Genomic DNA, 24,532 nt, shown 5'->3' with positions numbered 1-24,532 from the left:
AGGGGGCGGCGTAGCGGCGGCGGGCTGGACGCCGGACGCAGGCCGGGTGCAGGGGGGCTCCGCGAAGGATCCGGTCCCGGGTTGCAGTGGCGTAAGGCGCGGGGACGCGGGTGACTCGGGCGCGCATTGGTGGCAGGCAGGCGGGCGAGCCCACGGCACGGCGCCCCCCGCGCCCCCGCCCCCGCGCTGCGGAGAATGGGCACCTCGGGCCGCGGGGCGCAGCCGGAGAATAAACCCCAATGATCACGGGCTGAGAACGCGCCGCCACCATGTCCGTGGCCTTCGCGTCGGCACGGCCGAGAGGCAAAGGGGAGGTCACTCAGCAGACCATCCAGAAGGTGGGCAGGGCCACGGGGGTGCGGAGTGCGGGTGGGCGCGGGGTGTGAACAAAGCCGGGGCACAGCCCGCCCTCCCGAGCCCTGACGGCGGCCCCGCGCGCCCCCAGGAGAGCCTGCGCCAACTTTGCCGGAGGCACTGGCTGAGGGGGCCGGGTGGCCGCAGGGGGTGGCCACCCCGGAGCGGCGTCCTCAGAGAGCGCCCCTGGCAGCAGACGCGGTAGTGCGGGACGCCGGGGCCCGAAGCCCCTCTAGCCTAGGCGGGGGCTCGTCGCGCTCCGCTGACAGCCTTGGTGGCGACGGTCGCGCGCTTTTACGCGCAGCTTGGCGAGTGGAGAAGGGGGCTCAGGCAGCCTGGAGGCGTGCCGCTGCAGCTAGCTGGCCGCCTTCGTGAGGTACTGCGGTGCCCGGCACAAAGGGACGCATCCAAAGTGTGCATGCCATCTCCTCGGCCCGCAGCGCTGTCCCGAGCTCACTGCACGCGGTGGACCCGAGGCCAGCGCAGCCCCGCCCCCGCTCAGGTCACTGGGCATCAGTGAGCCCCACCACCTGCGCCCTGGCTTCAGACACCCTAGATTGGTCCTACAGTCTGGGTCCCATCCATTAGTTCGAGCCACTTTTCCAGAGAAGGCGTTTTTCATGGCTTAGTGGATATATGGGTTTGTCGTTAACAAATGGAAGCTTTAAGTTTTAACTTGGATGTGTTAGCTTTTTGCTGTTTGTCTTCTCGGTTCTGAACATCTTTCCTGTGTGCTGGCTTTTCTTTTTATTCTTTTTTTTTTTCTTTTTTTTTTTTGTGAGACAGGGTTTCTCTGTGTAGCCTTGGCTGTCCTGGACTCGCTTTGCAGACCTGCCAGACCTCGAACTCACAAAGATCTGCTTGCCTTTGCCTCCTCCAGGCTTGCGCCACCACGTCCGGCTGCACTGGCTTTTCTTAATTCAGATTCTTTCTACAGAAGAATTCCTGAATTCCCTTGAGCCAGTTATGTCTCCTGTGGCATTGGCCTCTTCCCTCATGACCTGAGAGGCTTGTGGGAATTTCCTCCCATGTCACCTGTTCCCCAGATCACCCTTGCTATCCTGCCCTGTAGGAATATGGTGGCTGTTGGAATTAGCAAGCCCTAGCCAGCTTTGAGGAGGGAAGATTATTGGAGTGGAGTAGAAATGCAGGTTTTCAAGCGTGGCTTAAAAGCTGTGGGATGCTGTGGTGTTCCAGGCACTGTTCAAAGGCTTTATTGAGCTCACCACATTTAGCTTTTTCTGCAAAAGTGACTTAGTGATGGAAACTAAGGCCGCAGAGACTTAAGTGGTAGAGCTGGTAGCAGCCCTTCAGTGATGGCTCCACAGGCTGGGGTTCCTGTGGCCATGGGTCCGGCACCTTGGTTGATGGTTGGTGATGCAGTCTACACATTGGCAGTCCCCAGTGTCCTGGCACTTTTGCGGTTGGAGCCTGACAGTCACTATTTCCAAAGGCACCTTTGGCTTCAGCATTTATTCAGAATTTTGTAGTTACACCTGCTCATCAAAGCTCCTCATTTTCTCCAGGCAGAAGTGTGTTGGAGGACTGCCCTGCCCCAAACATCAGATCTCATGTTTGCTGACCTCAGTCCAGGGCAGACACTCACTCCTCTTTGGAAGTGGGTCTACAATTTAGCCTGTCAAGGTACTTGACCTGGTAGGGCCAGCATTCCACACCCTACCTCTGTGGATCCTTTGCTGAGCCATCTTAAGACAGCTTGACAGGGATGCATCGTGTACCTAGAATGTGCACTTTGACCTGGCTTGATGATGTGCCGCTGTAATCACATTCTGAAGCCGAGGCTTGGGGATGGTGAGGTTGCAGCCAGCCTGAGCTACAGGGCAAGGTCAAAGGCAGCTCAAGCTGTATAGCAAGACCCTGTAAAAGCCAAGGGCTAGGGTTGTCTCGCACACAAAGCCCTGAACTCCTTCTAGCATGTGCACAACACCCCCCCACACATGCGTGTGTGTGTGTGTGTGTGTGTGTGTGTGTGTGTGTGTGTGTGTTTGCGTGTTTGCTAACCAGCCCATGCTTAAGACTGCTGGGGGAAGCCAGGAATTCCAGAGAGGGCTGGTGGGTAGTGAAAGCGAAGGAACAGCTTGTTCTCAGAGGACAGGTCCAGTCCCACACAAATGTCCTCTCTTAATCTTCTCTCCCCAGTCACAAGGCCGTTGCAGGACTTTGAGATATTGTTTGTGGCATGTGAATTAGCACGTGACCAGGGTAGTCATTGCTGGTCCGGAGTGTTGTGTGGTATACCCTATGTTCTGTAGAATCTACAGCATAGGTAGACAGCAGCCTTTATTCACCCCCTTCGTTGGGAGGTGGAGAAGTGACTGCCGTCCTGCAGTCCTGAGGGAGGCTGCCTCTGCCTCGTACCTTCTCAGCTTCTGGTGGCTGCCACAGCCTTTGGTGTCCCTTGGTCTGCAGCGTCGTCTCTTTTCCTCTTCTGGGATCTCCTTGCCTACTTTTCTCTCTTCTTATAAGGATAATGGTAGCATCCATTTGCAGGTGGCCCACTTTCCAAGTACAGGGGCTTTCCATGGCAGCAGGGGTGTGAAGTCAGGAAATCTGAGCAGTCTGGGTATAGCCCTAGATGTGGCCTGACCTGAAGCAGGTGACCTTGTGGTGACAGCACTGGCACCTGAGAGGGATGCAGTCAGGACACTGTGGCCAGGTAGCTGTGCCTGGGATCCTGAGATGGAGCTGCAGCTGGTTAGTGTCCTCAGATGCCAGTGACCTAGGACTAACTCTGCCTTCCTCTCCACTAGCTAAGGGCCATAGTATACCAGCGTCCAGCTCTGTGCTCCTGCTCCTGCCAGCCATGGTTACATGGTAGAGTGCATACAGTGCCGTGGTTCCCTGTGGCTGCTTGCCTATGAGAAGGACCACCGGACGCCCCCTGCTGTTTCACACAACAATTACACAATAAAAGTCGCATAGCTCTGTTGCTGATTGCCATGCCGCCTTCTCCTCCTCCTCCTCCTCCTCCTCCTCCTCCTCTTTCTTCTTCTCCTTCTCCTTCTCCTTCTCCTTCTCCTTCTCCTTCTCCTTCTTCTTCTTCTTCTTCTTCATAATTTCACACATGGTGCACATGCCACAGTGTATGAGTAGAGGTCAGAGGATTGTGGTGTCAGTCCCTCCTCATTTCTCATGGCTTCCAGTCTCCAGGCTTGTACTGCCAGTCCAGTTAGAAAGGCAACCTGGCCACTTGGAAAGTTAGAGCTGCCCCCCACAATGGTGAGTGGCCTGTGGAGGTGAGGCTGCTGTTCTAGTGGCAGAGTCTGGCTCTTACGCAAGAGTCCTCCCTAGCAGAGCTCAGGGTCCCTCTTCCCATCCCCGGAACAGGGAGGGGACGGTAACCCCATTACTCACTCTGGAGGCCACCTTGAGGGGGGTAGGGAGCCATGCCTTGACTTCTTTGCCTTCTGTCAGCCAGGGGACCACCCTGCATGCCTCTCGACCAGAGCCTTGCGATCCTGGGATGGAGATAAGCAGGGACAGACGTTCTTGGGGAAGAGACAGACAGGCCTGTGCCCTCTGCTCAGTGAGGTCTGTCTGGAAAAGCTTGTGCCGGGCATGCCCGAGAAGGCATCTCTGGCCAAAGGCTGTCACCTTTACATCTGCTCCCTAGTCCAAACGGGAGAGGCGCTTGAATAGGATCCAGGGTTCTCTGCCTCCCTGTACCCCTGTCCCTTGTGTGCCCTTGGAGAGAACACCTATACTGTTGGCTACCTGGTGCTCGATACTAGGTATGTTCCTAGATCGCTGGGCCAGTGGGCTTGCCTACCACCTGTCTCTGTGCTTGGAGCCCTAGGGGCCACTTGTCCCCAGGCTACAGACAAAGAACACGCTGTCCAGCAGGTGTAGTAAGGGGTAGGTGTGACCACCGGCAAGTAGGGCATGGGCCTGCGATCGTGAGGCATGTGGTTTCAGAGCCTAGTGAGTAGCACATGGGAGAGAGGAATGGGAGGCCTAAAGGAGTGGGCCGTGAGGGAGAGGGGCTATGGGCTGCTGTGTAGTGTAGGCTGTGAACAGGACCCATTTGCGCTGCTCTTCAAGTTGTGCCTCGAGGTAAGCATGTGCGTACGGGGGTCCTCTGACTACCAGGGAGCAAAGCAGGCTGCTTGAGCTTCTTGGACCAATTCTCGCCCATCAGTTCTAATTGGTGTGTGCGTGCTTTCTCAGCCTCGGTTTCTTGCTTTTTGAGTGACGATGATGTTGAGTTAAAGGCACTTGGGCAGGATGGAACGGGCCAGACCATCTGGGTGTCATTTGGCAGGAGTGCTGACAACTCCATTGAGAATGGTGGAAACCCGAGGTTGGTCCACGATCTTGTAAACAGGCAGTTTCTGGCACGCGATTTGGACTCATCTGAACACACCGGGTTTTAACATCATCTGCCATCCGTGTGTCTGTCTTCATTGTGGAGATTCTCACGGTGGCAGGGTGCTAGCTCAGCTTTCTAAGCATCCGGAGATGCCCAGGACCAGAAAGTGACAACGTGTGTTGCCTGAGGAAGGCGGAAATACATGGTGTCTTCGGTCGTGTGTTCTACTGTGTGTGTGGTCTTTGAATACTGGACACAAGTGTTAAACGAGAGACTACACGGCTGTACTTACCTTCCTCGTGTGTTGCCTGTGTGTTCTTTTGGGACTGCATTGAAGCTCACACAACCGATTCACATCTTCCGCAGCGGGGTGAATGTTTGGAGGGTGTCACCGGTCTTCTAGAAGTTTCCTCAGACCATGAACCTCTGTAGTAGGTAGAGTCTTAGTTATTTTTCTCTCTGACACAAAGGAGCATAAGAGAGGTTGGTTTTGCTTCCAGTTTGAGGGCTCAGCCATTGTGGCAGGGAAGTCAAGTGCCAGGGGCTTGAGGTAGCGGGTCATACTGCTCCCATGCCAGGAAACAGTGTATTGTGTGACAAACTTCCTGGGGTTATGTAACTTGGGTTTCCCACACGAACCCCAGTTCCCAAAATAACAACTCTGAAAATGCATTATCTATAGATACATGCCTAGCCAAAAGCTTTAGCTCATTCCCCAGCTAGCTCATAACTTAATTTACTCATTTGCTCTATTCTGTGTGCCACATGGCTGGTGACCTCTCCTCAGTTTCATGTGTTCATCTTCCTCAGAGTCTGGAATGAATCTCCCGCCTCTTGACTCTATCCCAGAGTTCATCTCTTTCTCTTGGAACTCCCACCTTTTATTTCCTGCCTCAGCTAATAGGCCATCAGCTTTTTAATATTTATTTATTTATTTTGTTGTTATTGGTGTTTGTTGTTATTGGTGTTTGTTTTTGGAAACAGAGTTTCTCTGTGTAACAGCTCTGGCTGCCCTTGGACTCCATATATAGACCATGCTGGCCTCAAACTCACAGCCTCCTGAGTGCTGGGATTAAAGGCGTGGGCCTCCACCGCCCAGCCAGGCCATCAGCTTTTTATTGACAGATGATGCTTCCATACCGTACAGAGATTCTCTCTACCGGGTTACTTAGAGAAGTTAAGTATCAAAGACAGCTGCATCACCAAAGGCCACTCCACCATGGGTGACAGCTCACAAAAGCTGGAAACCTGGAGCACACTGCACAGGCTGCAGATAGCTCAGCAGGTTAGAGTGCCTTTCCAGATAGCTAGCTCCGTCGGTCTGAGCCTCTTCCCGGTGGGTAGGCTTGTCTGGGAGTCTTCTCAACAGTGCATACTGTTTATATACAGTCTTAGGAGGCAGAGGCCTAGTGAAGCTGGTTAGTTTCAGGGACTTCCTGAAGCTATTTTGAGTAGTTTATTTACTGTCTTAAGGAGCTACCGTGCAGAATTGAATGTTTCGCCTCTCCTTAGCACACGGTGTTGTAAAATATCATGGTGTTCCACCTCTCCTTTCATATCCTGTGTCCTTTGTGTGTTTGTTTGTTGACACAGGGTTTCCCTGTGTATCCTTGGCTGTCCTAGACTCGCTTTGTAGACCAGGCTGGTCTCGAACTCACAGTGATCCACCTGCCTCTACTTCCCGAGTACTGGGATTAAGGCATGCGCCACCACTCCTGGCTTGTTTTGATTTTTGACAAGGTCTCACTATGTTCTGACTGGCCTAGAGCTCACTATGTAGATGAGTTTGGTGGTCACCTTTTGGCAGGCTTCCTGCCTCCTGAGTGTTGGTATTGTAGGCAAACATACCACCAAGCCCAGCTTTTGTTTTGTTTTCACTAACATATTTTTGATTTCCAAGAGCTTTTTTGTTTGTTTGTTTGTTTGTTCCCTGTAGTTTTATTACATTTATTTATTTAGTATGGCCGTGTGTGGGTGCCATTGCAGAGGTACAGAGGTCTGAGAACAACTTGTGGGAGTCAGTTCTCTCCTTCTACTGTGTGGGTCTCAGGGATTTTTGGGGGGGATGGGGGGGTCTCAGGGATTGAACTCAGGTTGTGCGTTTGGTGGGAGGTGCCTTTATCCTCTGAGTCATACCCCAGCCCCTGTGTTCATTTGATTTATTGATTGTTTGTGTTTTGGTTTCATGTTTGAGACATGGTTTCTCTATATAGCTTGGCTATCCTAGAACTAACTGTAGACCACACTGGCTTTGAACTCAGAGATCGCCTGCCTCTGCCTCCCAAGTGCTATCGCGAGCCACCACCACCCAGCTTTTTTTTTTTTAAGATTTATTTATTAATATATTTGTATGTATGTATATGTACACACACACACACACACACACACATACACGATCTGCATGAAACACCTGCACACCAGAAGAGGGCATTGGATCCCATCATAAAAAGATGTGAGTTGCCATGTGGTTGTTGGGAATTGAACTCAGGACCTTTGGAAGAGCAGCCAGTGCTCTTAATCACTGAGCTATCTCTGCAGCTGCCCCTCCCTGCAACCCCCCTCCCCCCCTCCCTTCTGTGTAGCCCTGGCTGTCCTGGAATTGACTTTGTAGATCAGCCTGGCCTTACACTCACAGAGATCCCGCTGCCTGCCTCTGCCTCCTGAGTTCTGGGATTAAAGGTGTGAGCCGCCACCACCTGGCTCCCTGTATTAATTTTGACTAGTCCTGTTACCTCTCATTTTGACAGTAGCTTGTCTCTATTGTTGTGTCTTGAATATAGAGTTATTGTTTTTCTTCATAATTGTGATTGATCCAAGTGCTGGTGATTGAGAGGCCATGTGGGGGATCAGACGGACGTTCTGCAGATGCTGTACCCCAGTCTCTAGGGCTAGTGTTTGACTCAGAGGGCAGGTTTCCTCCATGCGTAACATGGGCCATCATGAGTTAGCCCTGTTAGACTGGGGAAGGATCCGAGGTCCCCACATGGGAGCCAGGTGTGCAGCTCACTGCGCTCTCTCCTGCCAGGCATAGATGTATCCTTGCAGGCCCTCCAGGAGCTCCTTTCCCCGTCCCTGCTAGCCGGGTGCAGGCAGGGGATAGTCCTGTCCTGAGCCTCTTGGGACTTTCTCAAAATAGCTCTCCATATAGCTGGTTGGGGACCAGTGCCTTGGCAGCTGCTTTTCAGACCTCACCTGTCCGTTTGTTTTTTTTCCTCCCTGAGATCCACAGCACCGGCCCTGTTCTTGCTGTCCTTGGAATTTATACCTTTCTGTTCACCCGCAGGCAGCTCTGTGAGGGTCTGAAGCGCTCGGCATGCGTTGAATGTTCTTAAACTAAGCTAGCCAGCACCACGTTGCCGTTTTAAGAAGGCAGAGGCTGGATATGCAGCTCAGCAGTTAAGAGCATGCACTGCCCTTGCAAGAGGCTGCACCCTCCCCGAGCAGCTGACAACCACCTGTGACTCCAGCTCCAGGGGGTCTGACCCTCCTCTTCTGGCCTCTGTGGGCACCTGTGTAGGCGTGCTTTTAAAATCTATTTTTATGTCGGGAGGTGGTGGCCCACGCCTTTAATCCCAGCACTCAGGAGGCAGAGGCAGGTGGATCGTTGTAAGTTCGAGGCCAGCCTGGTCTACAAAGTTAGTCCAGGACAGCCAAGGCTACACAGAGAAACATTGTCTCGAAAAACCAAAAAATAAAAATAAAAATAAAATCTATTTTTATTTTGGTTTCTTACATCTCTTTCTCCCTTCTCCACCCCAATCCCTTCCAGCACTCCAACACCAGGTAGGAGAGAAAGAAGTTTAGTGGGGAGAGGGGGGCGTAGTTTTCCTTAACTACTTCCTGCTGTTGAGGGTTGTTAGGTTCCTTGGGGCAAGTCCAATCCTCATTTCAGGATATCTCCAACTTCTTCTCATCAAACTGCGTCAACAGCAACCAGGAGCAGCAGGGAAAGCACCGCTGGCTGGCTGGCTGACAAAGATCACATGTCCTCTCATGGGACAGTTATTAGCTGTGGGCAAACTGGAGCTGCCCCGAATATCTCACACCTGGGATTAAAACAAACACATGTTTACATATAAACCAAAACTTCCACAGCACACCTGCGTGCGCACATACCACCACACAAACACATGCCCATATAAAACACATACAGAAACAAAATCTTAAAACATGGCAACAGTTCAGTGTTTCCTTGTGCTTTTAAAATGCTGGTGCCATGTGATGCAGCACTGTCCCACCTTATGGCTCTACCATAACGTGATGCTGTCGCTGACCTCTCTGTCTTCTTTTTGTTAAGGCTGTTGTAGCTGGCCATACTGTGTGGGATTTACTTTGTGTCCTTGGAGAGAGACCTTCCCTGAGAGTGAGGGGTTGAAGAAGAGAATGCTGGGAGCCGTGTGTGTGTGTGTGTGTGTGTGTGTGTGTGTGTGTGTGTGTGTGTGTGTTGTGCCTGCTCACAGGCAGCTGCTGTGTGCCAGTGCCCCCTGGTGGGCACTGAGTTGAGGATGTGCTGTCAACTCACCTTGGAAGGAAAACAGTAGAGAGGTGTTTTAACCTAGGGGGGTGGGGGCCGGGGCAAAAGAGACTGCCCTGACTGTATCGGCTGAGGGGTGGCGCTGGGAGCTGGACTCAGGCAGAGGGTAGTTCCAGGGAAGGGCAGCAGGCAGCCTAAAGGAGCAGGGCAAGCGTGTCTTCTCCTGAAGATGCAGGAAGGACCTGCCTGTTCTGAGCACTTGAGCAAAGACACTGTGGCACAGGAAGTAGCAGGTGTGCCAGGCTTCCACCCCAGGGAGACTGGTCACTCCAGATAGGAAGTGGCCCAACACCGTGCCTGGTGGCTGTCCTCTGCCCACGGGCTTGCCACACCTCCTCTGTCCCCTTCCACCTCTCTGCCTTTCTCAGATGCCCCCGAAGGACTGCCAAGTGGCAAAAGGTCCTCTGTATACCATGCCTGCCCGTAAGCTTGCTGTGTCGCTTTCATGCCCGGTGCCCTTGATGTCCAAGTGCTACCTGGAGCCAGGACATGCCCCGGGGTCTACGGAGGTCAGAGCCTCACATGAATGGGTTTGGGAATCTCCTACAGGCGCCTCAGCACATCTCAGGAGCCCAGCTCACTGCCTTCCAACGTTGCCAAGTGTCCCAGCCTGGCGGGTGCCAGCTTGGGATTTATTTACTTAGGTTTTTTGAGACAGGGTCTTTCTGTATAGCCTTGCCTGTCCTGGACTCACTTTGTAGACCAGGCTGGCCTCAAACTCACAGAGATCCGCCTGCCTCTGCCTCCTGAGTGCTGGGATTAAAAGGCGTGCGCCACCACGCCTGGCACTCTGTATTGTTTTCAACTCTGGACCCTATATTATGTGTGAGACAGTCTGAAAAGAGTGCTGACCTCCACCAAGTTGAGCTTCTTTTCTTTGCGTGTTGTACTCAGGGCTGCGTGAGATCCCAAGGGATGAGGTTGGAGATGGGGAGCCCCGTGGTTCTCTAGTCAGCCCTCTCATTTTCTTGCCTAGTCTGCAGAAGCCACAGTGCCTCCTACTGGCCCTGACGTCCCCTTGGCTTCCCTGGCTGGCCCAGACTGAGAGCAGCCTGCAGAGATGTAAGCTGCGTCTCCCCTCTTGTGGAGTTGTGATTTGAGGGTCTGTGGCACTCTCTGGGTAGGGGCCGGGGCCTTCTGAAGTGTGTGCCCCAGCACACTCCCCAAGGGTCCTGGCATCCCGGGTGTGAGCCAGCTGCTGTGTGACCACACGTGTGGCCTGCTTACCTCTCTCTCCTCTAGATGCTGGACGAGAACCACCACCTGATCCAGTGCATTCTGGACTACCAGAGCAAGGGCAAGACGGCCGAGTGCACGCAGTAAGTGACCCAGCTCACCCTGGTCTCTGTGACACTCGCTGCCTTCTTTCTCCGTATCCTGGGAAAGTTTCCCTTGGGTGCAGAGCCAAGTGAGGTCAGATGTGGCCCTGAGCGGACACGTGAGGTGGGAAGCATTGCTCTCAGGGCCTGGGGATAAGGAGGAAAGAGGGCCACAGAGAGCGGTTTCCACAGCCTCCATCCACGGGGCAGGTAGTAGACCCACCCTGGAGGTGGGCAGAGTACCCAGAGCTCTCTCTCACCTCATGAGGGCCCTTGGGTCTTCCGGGTATCAACTGTGAGAGGCCTGGGTCCTCACCTTGTGAGGCCTGTCTGAGAGAACTGAGACTTCGTCCTGGGTAAGATGTAGGTGAGAAGCCATCCACCTGGGCCCCTCCCATCTCCTCACAGGGCCCTCAGGATGTCCGCAGCTATGGACTTAGCCTGTTGTCCGACTCTGTGGAGCAGGGCTCTGTTCCCTGTTCTCCGGCTGTCAGCTCCAGGCCTCCCGTCCTTTTCCACTGACCCAGTGCCACCTCAGAATCTTCCTAGGGAGGGTTCAGTCATGGAACAGTAGCCTTCTTGGGACTCGGCTGGACCTGCTCCCTGCTTACCCTGGACTGCAGAGAGCTGCCAGCCTGGCCTGGGTGTCACCAGCCAGTGTCTTTTGGTCCTCCACATTGGGTGTGGCAGTTTGTCCTGCTTCTCCCACAGGTACCAGCAGATCCTGCACCGGAACCTCGTCTACCTGGCCACCATTGCAGACTCCAACCAGAACATGCAGTCGCTCCTTCCTGCGGTAGGTTCTGCAGCCAGTTTCTCAGTGCGTCACCTCAAGTAGACAGGCGGCCAACAGCAGCCCAGGACTAGGAGGCACCAGAAATGAGGGGTTCTGGGAAAACCCTGTCACACGTGGTGAGATTATGAACAGCTGCAGTAGGCAGGAAGGATTGGGCATAGCCTACTTAGTTTACAGGTGTGATCCCAGAACCAGGCCTGAGACTGTTAACGGTGAAGGTCATGACTGACAGGAGGGGCTTTCGCCTTTGTTGTAATGCCTTCTTTTTCCTTTCTGTTTTTTTGTTTTGTTTTGTTTTTGTTTTTTTTTTTTTTTTTTTGTGGTGCTGAGACTTGAATGCAGGGCCTTGTCCACTGTAAGCCCCTCTGAATGGTGCGAGCAGCTCCAGTGCACGTGAGTGCACTACCAGGATAAAAATAAATAAATAAATAGGTCCTTCTAGGTGCACTCCTTTAATCTTAGCACTTAGGAGGCTGAGGTAGAAGGATTGCTGTCAGTTTGAAGCCAGACTGAGTACCAAGCTAGCTAAAGGTACACACTATCAACCCTGTCTTTAATATATTTATTTATTTTAGTGTATATGCACACCAGAAGAGGGCATCAGATCCTATTACAGATAGTTGTGAGCCAACGTGTGGTTGCTGGGAATTGAACCCAGAGCCTCTGGAAGAGCAGGCAGTGAATGCTCTTAACCTCGGAGCATCTCTTCAGCCGCCACCACCCCCCTCCCCCCGCACCCTGTCTTTAAAAAAAAAAAAAAAGAAGTTAAAAGGAAAAATCTCCAGTGCAGTCAAGTTTGATTTTCTCTAAATGCATTTTCTCCAAATTAAATTTTTGCTGTGAAATTGGGTCGCATGTCCGTGGCTAGGAGAGTAACATGGCCATTACCTTGTGGTGACCAAGGCTGGCTACAGGTGCCAGGGCAGATGTGTTACCAGGAAGGCTCACCCCCAGAACGTGGCTCCCTTGGAAAGTGGAGGTGTTGGTTTTTTTGTTGATGGTAATGGTGGGGTGTTGTTGTTGTTGTTGTTTGAGACATCATCTCCTTGGCTGTCCCAGACTCACTACATAGACCAGGCTGGCCTCGAACTCACAGCCATCTGCCTGCCTCTGCCTCCCAAGTGCTGGGATTAAAGGCATGCGCCACCACGCCTGGCCAAAAGTGGAGGTGTTATAGGTGTCATTACCTTGGTCGGCTGTGGTGCTGATCGGGTGTTCCTGCTGGAGACTCACCTTCTCGTTTTATTTTCAGGACTAGGGGCTGAACTCAGAGCTCTGTGCATATGACGCTGTATCCTTGGGCCTCTTCTAATGTCTTAAAAATAAGTTTTAAATCTCCGGGTCTAAACTGTTTTGCCCAGACTGAACTTACTCTGTAGCCCAGGCAAGCCTTGACCTTGTCATCCTCCTGCCTCTGCCACCTCTCAGCTGAGATTTTAGGCCCTGCACCTCCAAGGCCTGGTTGGGGGCCAGGCATAGTTAGCATGTGTGTGCTGGCCTAGGAAAGGAGCCACCTCCATTGTTCCCCTTTGGTTGCCTGAGGGGCTGAGTGAGTCCGGAGGGGACGCAGGAGCTTGTGCAAGGCCTGGGTCACAGATGAGACGTGGATACTGAGGCACTTGGCCTATCTATTTGTGTTCCGAATGCAGTCATGGATGCCTCTCTCTTACCCCGGTACCCCCGCTGCAGGTCGCATGGGCTGCTAAGTCCCAGGGGTGGCTGCGGTGCTTATTCTCTGAGTTAACTCTCTTGTTCTCACCTTCTTGTCATCTACAGCCACCAACACAGAACATGAACCTGGGCCCCGGAGCCCTGAGTCAGAGCGGCTCCAGCCAGGGCCTGCACCCCCAGGGCAGCCTCAGTGATACCATCAGCACGGGCCTGCCCCCCGCCTCTCTCATGCAGGGACAGATCGGTAATGGTGAGCAGGTTTGCCTCAGTGATGTCACCAAGGTAGCCATAGCTTTGTGCCCACCTCTCTCCCAGGGACCTGGCCGTAGGTACCCCTGTAAGCCTAAGTGCATGTGGAGGTTGAATCGCTATGCAGAGGTCAGGAGGCTGACTCCAAGGGCCCAGTTCTGCTTGACTGTCCAGTGACGCTTAATGTGCAGACATGTGCTTCTGCATGGATTCTGTAAGAATGAAGGTGTGGTAGTGGTACCGCTCCTGTTGCTGCAACGTAAGACCCCTAATAACAGTGGTGTGGTAGTGGTGCCGCCTCTATTGCTGCAACATAAGACCCCTAATAACACCTGGGGCCTCTCAGTAACCGCGACACGTGGTGTGTGTCTGTTCACTAATCCCTCACTTCATTCATAAGTGTTACTGACCTGGGGTTAATCTTCCTCCTGAAAGCCTTCCTAGGGGAACTTGGATCTCTTTACTTTAAGGCGACTCCCTGGCCTCCGGTGCCTGATACTCACTCCCTCTCCTGCCCTTCCCGGCAGGTCCGAACCACGTGTCCATGCAGCAGACGGCCCAGAGCACACTGCCCACAACCTCCATGAGCATGTCAGGCAGCAGCCATGGTACTGGACCTGGCTATAGCCACTCAGGACCCACCTCGCAGAGTGTCCCCATGCAAGGCCAAGGTGCCATCAGCAACTATGTGTCTCGGACCAACATCAACATGCAGTCCAACCCAGGTACTGCCCCCACACCTGGTAAGGGGCGGCCCTCCTGGTGGGTGCTGTGCCTCTTCCCTGGGCATTTCCGCAGGGCCAGGCTGGTAGACAAACACACTTGGCCCCAAGTGGTTTCTCTGAGGCCTCAGAAGTTACAAGGAAAGGGTGCCATTGGCTGTGGGACGTGGAAGGGAACCCTGGTCTCAGGTGGGGGACCCCTGGCAAATGCCAGAAAAGATGGGGAGTCACCGATAACTGAGCTGGAAGTATAGGCCTTTCTTTTTGCAGAGCAGGGGCCCCAGGTTTGGGCTGTCTGTGACGGTGGATGCTGATGGTTAGATCCGGGAGTGCCTTGGATATGGCAGATCTGAATCAGATGGTCCCTGAGCATCAGAGACAAGGTTTTCAGAGGAATGTTGCAGGTTGAGATGGAACGTCTCCTTAGTGTCTCCTGTAATCATAACACCGCAGGTTTATTTTGCAAATACACTGTTGCAGTGCTCCCCTGAGGATTGTTTTCCCTGTTTTTACTTTTCCAACATGGGTACTGGAAGCTTTCCTTTGTCCTTTTTCAGTGCTGTGGACTAAACATGGGGCCCTTACATGCAAGGCAAGCCAAGGGCTCTGCTGGTGTGCTGCACCTCCCCACTGAATTGCGGTGGCTGGCCTTGAGTGTGCTCCGCAGTCTAAAATAGCCTTGAACTTGGGATCTCCTCCTCAGCAGCTAGGGTGACAGGCGTACTCGGGTCTGGCTTTCTGCAAACTTTAAAAGAAATGGCTCCTGTTTCGGTTCTGTCGGATGGTGCTGTTCCGTGAGTCCTGAGCAGTGTGCTGACAGGCCAGCAGGCAGGCAGCCGCAGTCTTGCTGCTGTAGGCCTGTTGCTCAAGAAGTACAGAAAGAACGCTATGACTCCCTAGGGACAAGGAAGGACAGGATTCTAGTGTCCAGGAGCTGTGGGCTGCCTTCCTATGAGAGCCAAATGTTAGGCCCCACATTAGTACTGACGGCTGAGGTCTGACCTTGTGCCAGGGCGTGGATGCAGCTCACATTGTTAGAGGTTTGACTTGGAGTCAAAGGTACCGTATGTCTTAACCGAAACATAGGAAGTGACGATGGAGGAGCGCTAGGAGGGAGTCAGGTTTGCAGGGGGAGGAGCCCTACCCTAAAGCTTTCTCAGATTTATTTTGGGGTCTCTGTCCTGTCACACAGTGTCCATGATGCACCAGCAGGCAGCCACGTCCCACTACAACTCGGCACAGGGAGGGAGCCAGCATTACCAGGGCCAGGCACCCATTGCCATGATGGGCCAGGGTGGCCAAGGGAGCAGCATGATGGGACAGCGGCCCATGGCACCCTACCGACCCTCCCAGCAAGGTAAGGCTACTTCAGCCCGTGGCGAAGGGGCTGTGTTCTGTGTCTTCGTGTGGTGGGGTCCTAGGTTTGCTCCGGCATGAGCAAGGATGCTGGACCTTCAGGTGTGAAGCAGACCAAGTGAGCACCAGCTAGCTAGCCCCGAGAGCAGGCCCTGGGGAGATGGGGTTGCTGTTCCAGTTCTAGAGTATTTGGGCAACCGGGTTAAGAGGAGAGGGAGGGTTGGTGGTTGAACGGTCCTGAATGTGTTCCTCCCACGGGCAAGGCTGGTTAGAACGGCTTTGCTCCCGAACCGGGTATGAGCATGTCCCACCCACTGCATGCTGGTCCTGAGTGTCCTGGTCACATCCCTGCAGGCTCTTCCCAGCAGTACCTGGGCCAGGAGGAGTACTACAGCGAACAGTACAGCCACAGCCAGGGTGCTGCCGAGCCCATGAGCCAACAGTACTACCCAGACGGTAAGGCACACTGCTGATCTGTTCTTCAGGCCCAAAGCTCTGTGACCTGCCAGCAAAGTGCCCCGAGTCCCCTCCGCTCGAGCACACTGGGGCATGGGCTGAGGCCGGTCCCCACCAAGAAAGGCTTTAGCACATGACACCGCCCACCTTTGGGTTTTCCTCGCCTCCCATTCATTCCCAGAAGGTAGTAGGAGCCTCCCCTGGGTAGAGTCACCCATCACTACTGACAGGTGTGTTTAACCTAGTGGGTCCCAACTTCCAGCCTCCTGCGCTCACTTCTGCAGACTGTCACCTTTCAGTCACCTTTAAGTGGATTTGTGAAAGCGGCATTTAGAGTGATCCTAGTATTTGGTATGGTAGCCCGTGCCTAGGACCCCAGCTGTCAGGTGGCTCTGCAGGGAGAATGAAGAATTTGGAGCCAGGCTGGCCTACATTAGGAGACACCATCTCAATGAACATCTATCTTAAAGACATTTTGAGAGATAAGGGTGGAGCTCTCTGGGGGACTCTGGCCATGGTCGTCGTATGAGGGTAGGGTTCATGTCTGGGATAGAGAAATAAGAGCAGAGTAGGTGGCCGAGGCAAGTCTTGGACCAAGCTGTGATGCCTGGTATGAGATGGGAGCGTGTTCCAGAGGCCTTTACATGGACACAGCGCTGCCACCCAGGAACTCCCCGGGGCTAGACAGGGACAGGAGAGAAGAGCTGGTGCTGTAAAGAAGGTTGGATTCTCTCTACAACTTGCAGTAGCCTCACAGTGAGGTAACATCTACACAAGAAGGAGGGAGGGAGGACAAGAGAACGGAGGGCCTGAGAGAGGAGGCTCAGCTGGTTCTGCCTCGTCCCCCTGGCTGGCCTGTGCTCACTGTTGCGGAGCCGTTGACTCCCAGGACCTAGGCAGGGAGACAACCTCCGTTGACTGAGGTCACCTGTTTTCTCACAGGCCACGGTGACTACGCCTATCAGCAGTCATCTTACACTGAACAGAGCTACGACCGCTCGTTTGAGGAGTCCACACAGCACTACTATGAGGGGGGTAAGAAGCATGGGAGGGGCGCCTATGCGCCCCAGTGTGTAAACAGCGCAGAGTACTTTGGATACCACACCCTAGAGTTCACAGTGCTGGCCTCCACTGAGTCTCACACAAGTCATTGATGGCTGGTGTCGGTTTGTGAAGTTGGGCTTGCCAGGCTGTGCCTTGAGCCTTCACTTGCCTTGTATGTTTGTCTGACCATGTTGGGGCTGCCGCTGCTGGGAGACAAGCGCTGCCGTTCTTGCGGCTTAACAGCCGAGAGCCAGGAGGATTGCATCTTTGGGGGCCCTGTGGCCCCAGCAGGAAGATCCTTAGCAGTGCTGTGGGAATCAGGGAGACGGGCAGCTGTGTGTTGTCGCTACATGGCTCTGGACAGAAAGCCTTGCCTTGTAGCATCTGCCCATCTCTGTGGTGTAAATATGTCCTGGCTGACGAACAGGATGCCATAGAATGTCAAAGTGAAGCAGGGTGGTGATGACACACGCTTTTAATCCCAGCACTCGGGAGGCAGAGGCAGGCAGATCTCTTGTGAGTTCGAGGCCAGCAAGGTCTACAGAGTGACTCCAGGACAGCCAAGGCTACTCAGAGAAACTCTGTCTGGAAAAACAAAACAAAACAAAAAAAAATGTCAAAGTGAGAGGTGATGCACATATTGAAACCCAGTTTAGAGTCATGGACACATAGGACTTTTTATGCATGCATACATACATAATTTTAAGAAATACTTATTTCTGTCCTTTATTAATCTATGTGTGCACGTGTGCACTCCACGCATGCACATGTTTGTGCACCCTTTTAGGGGACCATTCTTAGAGACCAGAAGAGGGTGTTGGATCCCCTGGAGTTGATGTTTGTGCACTACCTAATGGAGCTCTGAGAACCAAACTTGGGTCTTCTGGAGGAATAGCCAAGCACTCTTAAGCCTCTGAGCCATCTCTTCTGAAGTATTTCTTTCTTTTGGCCTTTTGTTTTGTTTTTTTCCAGACAAGCTTTGTCTGTGTAGCTCTGGCTGTCCTGTAATGCACTCTGTAGACTAGGTTACCCTTGAACTCAAGAGATCTGCCTGCCTCTGCCTCCCAAGTGCTGGGATTAAAGGAGTGCACCGCCACCACCCAACTAAATCTTTTTCTTTCTTTTCTTTTCTTTTTTTTTTTTTTTTTGAGGATTTATTTATTTACTTTATGTATACAGTGTTCTCCCTGCGTGTACACCTGCAGGTAGAAGAGAGCATCAGATCCCAGTATACATGGTTGTGACGCACCATGTGGTTGCTGGGAATTGAACTCAAGACCTCTGGAAGAGCAGCCAGTGCTCTTAACCTCTGAGCCATGTCTCTAGCCCTCAAAATATTTCTTAATAATTGACCTATATTCTCTCTTAGAATAACTCTGTAAGAGAAAAACCACAGAGGGCTGAGTGTCTGTGAACATGACACTGATGTGCCGCCTGTCCCGATCTAGAGGTCTTGACACTTTGGCCTGCCTATCACACTTAGCCCTCAGGCGTGATTTTTCACAGTCTACATTTCCTTGTTTTATTCATTCAAAACCAAACACACAGTAGTCAGGGCACTCCGCTCAAGCCTCTGCTGTGGCCTGCTCGCTGGATGCTCAGCCTCTCAGGGCTACAGTGAGTACCAGCAGGGAAGCGTGAGCCATCAGGTCTTCACCCGCTCCTCGCTCTGGAGGCCCGAGAGCTGAGGCCGGATGTCTGCAGAGCTCCTGTTGGCCAGCTCGGGGCAGGCCTGCTCCAAGGCCTCTGGAGCATCTTCTGCTGGCTGCCTTCAGTCTGGCAGTCTCTGGGCTTGGCAAACCATGCTCCATCCGCATCGTCATGCGGCCTCTGCATCTGCTCCCATTTCTCTCCCTTCACACAGACCGCTGTTTTTGGCATCCACTGAAGGTCTAGCTTCTGATTAAGGCCTCATTCATGTCTTGGGAACTGGAGATAACTTTGGGGGCTGGGTTTTATTTTTCTTGTTTCTTGGATAAAAACACCAGATAGAAGCAACTTAAGGAAGCGTTTGCTTTAGCTCACAGTTTGGGGTGCAGTCCATGGTGGCTGGAGCCTGAGGCAGCCAGTCACACGGCATCCACAGTCAGGAGGCCAAGTTGGATAAGCACTGGTGCTTAGCTGACTGTCTCTTGGTGCCACCTACATCTGACTAGACTTTTCAAGGGACACTTTCACAGACACGTCCAGGTGTGTCTCCTAGGAGGTTCTCAGTGTAGTGATGTGGACAATTAAGATCGACCACGTGGAGTAGACCCTGATGGTTGAGTGCACAGCGCTTTGTCAGCTGTGATATGAGCGGCTGCCCCTGCTGCTCTGTATTGTCAGTCTTTTCATTTGTGTTTCACAAAACAATAAGGCAAAATATGTCGTATGATATTTGAGCCATTGCGGAAACAGGGTTCCGAAGCTACTCACTCACCTGTGGGTGACAGGGCTCCTTCTGCCCTGCCCAGAAATGGGACTGTGTCCCTTCTTTCTGCAGGAAACCCCCAATACAGTCAGCAGCAGGCGGGGTACCAGCAGGGCACAGCACAGCAGCAGACTTACTCCCAGCAGCAGTACCCCAACCAACAGAGCTACACGGGGCAGCAGCAAGGCTACGGTAAGAGGGGCGTGTCTTCTTACGGGAGCCCTCTGGTGTGGGCTGCACGCACTGTGATGTCATCCTCTCAGGCGCGTGTTCAGTAAGTCTGTTTTCACACAGATGTTGACTTGAGGAGAGGTTGGGGATGGTACAGAGGGTTCCTAAGTACCCGTGTGTCTAAGATCATCAGTTACCCCAGGACAGTGGACACAAACTCAAGCCAGCATTGGGGCCTGGAGAGATGGCTCAGCTGCTAACAGCATTTAACTCTCCTGCAGGGGACCTGGGTTTGGTTCTCTCAGCACCCACATGGTAGCTTCCAACTGACTGTAACTCCAGCCTCAGGAGAGATCTGACTCCATTTTGACCTCTGCTTGATGTATGTGATACAGAGAGATACATGCAGGAAAAAAGAAAACCAGCATTGGGCGGTAGCTTACAGGCCACAGCCATGCTGTATTGAAGGTCAGCCTGGGGTTCACCAGGCAGAGTATTGTCCACCTGTGGCGAGCTGTGCTTTATCCTCAGCACTGTACACAAAGATAACACCAATTAAGCAGTGCTACGCTTTATCCACCCTTTCCTGAGCCTTCAACCTGGCGCTCCCCCACCCACCCCCTCGGCTTTTGTACACTAGGCAGTCCTTCACCCACTTCTGCAAGGTGGCAGGCCCAATGTGCTGGGGACAGGCCTTCAGTTCACCATATCTATGTGGGCATAGTCCCAAGTCTTCTCAGGACTGTCAAGGATGGCATGCTGCCTTGTGGCACTCTGGTAGTACAGGCTTTATCCACCAGAGGACAGGTACCCGGTGCCTCGATGTTCACAAGCATGGATAGCCGGTCATGGTTGGTCTCACAGCCTCTGCCATCTTCACAGGCCCTGCCCAGGGAGCCCCCTCACAGTACTCAAGCTACCAGCAAGGCCAAGGCCAGCAGTATGGAAGCTACAGAGCATCGCAGACGGGACCTTCTGCCCAACAACAGCGGCCTTACGGCTATGAGCAGGCAAGCTTTCTGGGTATCTCAGGTAGTGCTGTCTGTCAAGCTGCAGTGGGGCATGGCCAGGATTTCTCTTATGGTCCTGAGGACTGGTTGGCTTCCAGGAAGGCAGCAGTGTGCAACCACCATGGGCCTAGAGTTCCTAGGACAGACTCGATGACACGGAGGCCAGAAAAGACCATCAAGTGGCATGCTAGCTTAGTTGTAGACTGAACTTGCCTCTAGAGGAGACACAGCAGTGACATCTCAGGGAAAAGTGTCCTCACTAGATCTTCAGTACAGCCCGTGATGGACCTAGTCAGGCGCAGGCAAGGTGTTGTGTATAGTGTCTATGTTTTCTGGTGTCATTCCCCAGTTTTGAGGATCAGAGACAGCTCCAGGCGCTGCCATATCTCTCCTGCAGGAAGAGCTAGCTAGCCAGCCTACAAGGCACTGGTGTGGACTTAAACTCTGTGCTGAGGTGCTGCCTGCCCTGCAGATTATACTCAGGCCCTGCTGTGCCCTCTGCTTCACCCACCTGGGTCCAGACACCAGAGACCTGTCAGACTAGCTCTGCATAGACTCTGCACTGTGTGGGCACCCAGGGGGGCCCTTCTCAGCCAGCTCTGCAAAAGGAGAAGCCGCTGAGTTAGTTGTGTGCCCATGTCCCTAAGGACAACAGTCCTGCAGGACCTGATCTCCCTCTGGGTGCAGCAGGGTCCCGTAAGCTCGCTGGGAGTCAAGCTCCAATTCTCTCTTCTTCAGACTTCGCATTGACCGATCTACTAACCAGGTCGCTCTAATCCCGTTTCCTAACGGAGTGTACTGAGTGATCCTAGTGTTAACCTGAGCCCTGCTGCCCCCTCAGTGACTCTGGGGACCTAATTCCTGGAGGGCCAGCATGACATCTGGTTAGGCACAGGGCTAGGCGCCACCTCCTAGAGAGAGCAGTGCAGCATTGAAGGTACACTGCCTGCGGGTAAAGCTGATAGAAACCCTGGTCAAGCAAACAGTTGTCTAAACTAGGGGGTGACTGTTGGGCTGAAGGTTGATTGGAGAACTGTCACCGCTCACTTCGTGGGCTTCAGAAGACTCTTAGCTACTTGTTTTTGTGTTTACTTTCCACCTGTGACCCAGGGTTCTGGCTGTGGCAAGAAGCTTCCTGTTGTCTGGGTGTGGGGACCCTGCCACTCAGGACTGGAGAGGTTTAATCTGTGTCTTGTTCTCTTTTAGGGCCAGTATGGGAATTACCAGCAGTAAAGGAGAAGCGATGTCTTTGGTCCCTTCGTGGTAGTAGGTTCTGGACAAGCCGGTGGCAATGCCCATGGGTTGTGGCATGTTGGGTGCCCTCCGCCCGATGCCCCGTCTGCATGTCAGGCAGGCTCATTTCACGCTGGGTACGATGCCAGGTGTGCACCACTGGCTGCGATGGTGTGACTTTTTTGGTGCTGTGTAAAGTATTGCATATCGATACAACAGAGAGGTTGTCCTGTTTCTGTCCCTCACCCGCTCCTTGATGTTCTTAGCTAGCTTTGGGGGGTCATACTGTCATCACACGTTTTGTGCCCGGTGATGAGACAATATCTACAAGACACCATGGTCCACGTTACCATGAACAGACGCACTCTGCCCCTCCTCACACCATTGTTGCAAAGTGGACTGTAAATGTTTCTTTAACTGGCTGCCCATAGCTTGGCACACATACATACAACCCTGGGTGGCCATCTCTTCTGTGCCTAGATAGGGCTCGGGGACACCTGTGTCTTGGGCCAGTTTGTTGTGTCACTGTAACAAGAAACCTGTGCTTCATGCAGAGAGACCATGAGCTGTTCTTTCCAGAACTCACCCATTGCCTGTGTCTCTCCAAAAAGTTTATGTCTTTGCATTAGGAAACGAAGAGGGATTGGTGACTTTTTCCAAATAAATGTACCCATGAGGGCAGTGTGGGGGTGGCCTACGCTAGGGAGGGCGGTGTTCTCAAGAGCAAAGCTGCCCATCTCCAGGCTGCTTCATATATGGTGTAGCTTGGGCCCTTACTTATTTTGATGTCATTTCTAGAATTTACAGTACTGACACTAAGTTTTACACGCAGTTGGCAAGTGTTTATATTACTTTTTCAGAACCTCTGAGTTCAGATTGCCAACCAAATGTTCCTTTGTGTTTAGGGAAATCTGAAACCCACACCGTATTTTTTTTTTTAATCCAGACAACTTTATCACGTTCTTTTAAATGAAAAGTACAAGCTTTATATAGTGAAATTTGCGTGGATTTTTTTCTTTTTGCATCCCTGTGATGTTCACTTTCATTTTAATTGTGTGCAAACATGAGAGACAGCTTTTTTGAAAAGGTACGATCAAAGGAAACCATCACATGTAATATAGCATGGGCATTTCTCAGCCTTTATTTGGGTATAATAATCATGTTACTATGAAAAGAAAACAGAACTCTTCAAGATCAGTGCTAAGAACAACCAAGAAAATACAACAACAACAACAAAAATCCCAGGACCCAGGGCCGCTGCATCGGGCCTGCCCACCAGGAAGCTTTTGTTGTGTTTTGTATGTAGCCCAGACTAGCCTCAAACTCACTACACAGCTGAGGCTGAACTTAATTTTATGATGCTCCTGCCTCCACTCCCCAAATACTGTGACTACAGGCATGCACAACCACACCTGACTGGTGTTTTCAGTTGATAGGTTTTAAAACATAAACCTTACCTGTAGCTCAGGGGGTAAGGCGCTTTTGTGGGTTCTGCTTGAACTAATCTTGACAGCCTTGCTGGAAAATACAGCACAAGGTCCGTTTCACTTGCAGAAGAAGAATCAAGGGCCAGACTAAAGGACTGTGTTGGCTACAGTCTTATTCTAGGACACCCCCTCCTGCATAGGACTGCTAACAACAGACACAGGCATATATGTCTAGGCATAGTTTAGGAAATATTCAACGCTGGCAAGGGCTGGCTACATGATGGTATTAACTTTACAGAAACAAGTTTCTGATCGCTAAGTGACAGAAGTATTAGCAGCTTCATTTTAGGGAGTCATCTCTTTTGCTCCTTTGTTTTCTGGCAATTTTTATAAAACGAGTCTATAAGCTCAATTGGGGGCTAAAATTTCCCATTGAAAATGTTGAAACATTTTAAGTAACTGTGAAAATGGTTTTTATTCCTTGCCAATCTAGGAATATGCCTTTTATGTATGCGTGAATGTATGTGTGTGTATGTGTATGTGTGTTTGTGTATGTGTGTATATGTATGTTAAGTGCTGTATTAATGTGTGTGTGTTGTATTAGTACTTTTTGAAAGAAAAGAACACTTAAAAAAATGTATCATCCCAAAACTTCAATCTGAAATGTCTTACATTAAGAATTTCTTGAATGTTGTGTATATATTTTTAAGAGCACTTTGTGAAATAGTTTGTACATTTATTTCCTAATTTATACATGATTTTGGTGTTAATATATTTAATGATTAATAATAATGTTTATTTAATGTTTTGTTCATTTTTATGTAATTTTGTGGGGGAAAGTGACGCCAGCAGTTCTTTTTCATAGACTGTATTATAGCTTTTCTTCTGTAACATGAATGTTTGGGAAGTCCTAGGCTCAAATGAACCCTTTGTGCAGGTGTGGTTTACTGTGTTTTGTTTTTTTATGACTCCTACTGAAGGCCAGAAAAGATGCAAAGGGAGATTTGGAAATCGCTGCTCATTCTTCCTCCTGTTTCCCAACATCCGTTCCACACTTGAACTTGACCAGTGATGATGAGGTTTTCAGATGTGCTGACAAGTACCTGCTGCTGGGGCTGTGGCTGGACGGACCTCTCTCCAGACTTAGCATAGCAGTGGGCCGACAAGGGCTTGGACCAGGATGGAGTGTCTTCCTTTCCTGTAGTCCAGTTTTCAGGCGTGGGCTTCAGAAACGAGCGCCCATTCAAACTTGTAAAAAGAGGAAGACTTTCCATTTCATTAAAACATTTTTTTTAGCCATTACTTCATTTCTGTTTATTAAACAGGTTAAATCTGTCTTGTTATTTGTGAACGAAGTACAGTTTTAAAGCACCCTATCTCATTTTCCACCCTTTTTGTTCGGTTGACTAGTTTTTGGTTTTGTTTTCAGACAGAGACTCTTCTGTGT

At 51.7% G+C, this 24,532-nt stretch overlaps 1 protein-coding gene across 1 annotated transcript; it reads left to right on the top strand.

Moving 5' to 3' along the window:
- The first annotated feature begins 18 nt into the window (after positions 1-18).
- On the top strand, positions 19-24,421 carry SS18L1 (SS18L1 subunit of BAF chromatin remodeling complex). Its single transcript, XM_084776977.1, has 11 exons — positions 19-338; positions 10,461-10,537; positions 11,249-11,333; positions 13,110-13,254; positions 13,781-13,978; positions 15,168-15,332; positions 15,686-15,787; positions 16,730-16,822; positions 19,317-19,436; positions 20,298-20,425; positions 21,632-24,421. Exons 1-11 carry the CDS (start codon positions 270-272, stop codon positions 21,656-21,658), a joined length of 1,209 nt encoding a protein of 402 aa, XP_084633103.1. The 5' UTR covers positions 19-269; the 3' UTR covers positions 21,659-24,421.
- Positions 24,422-24,532: the final 111 nt, after the last annotated feature.

Source organism: Acomys minous (assembly GCF_964271855.1).
Source record: "Acomys minous genome assembly, chromosome: 3".
Classification (NCBI taxonomy): domain Eukaryota; kingdom Metazoa; phylum Chordata; class Mammalia; order Rodentia; family Muridae; genus Acomys; species Acomys minous.
Note: the sequence above shows the minus strand (reverse complement) of the source record. Positions and strands in the feature narration are given on the sequence as shown.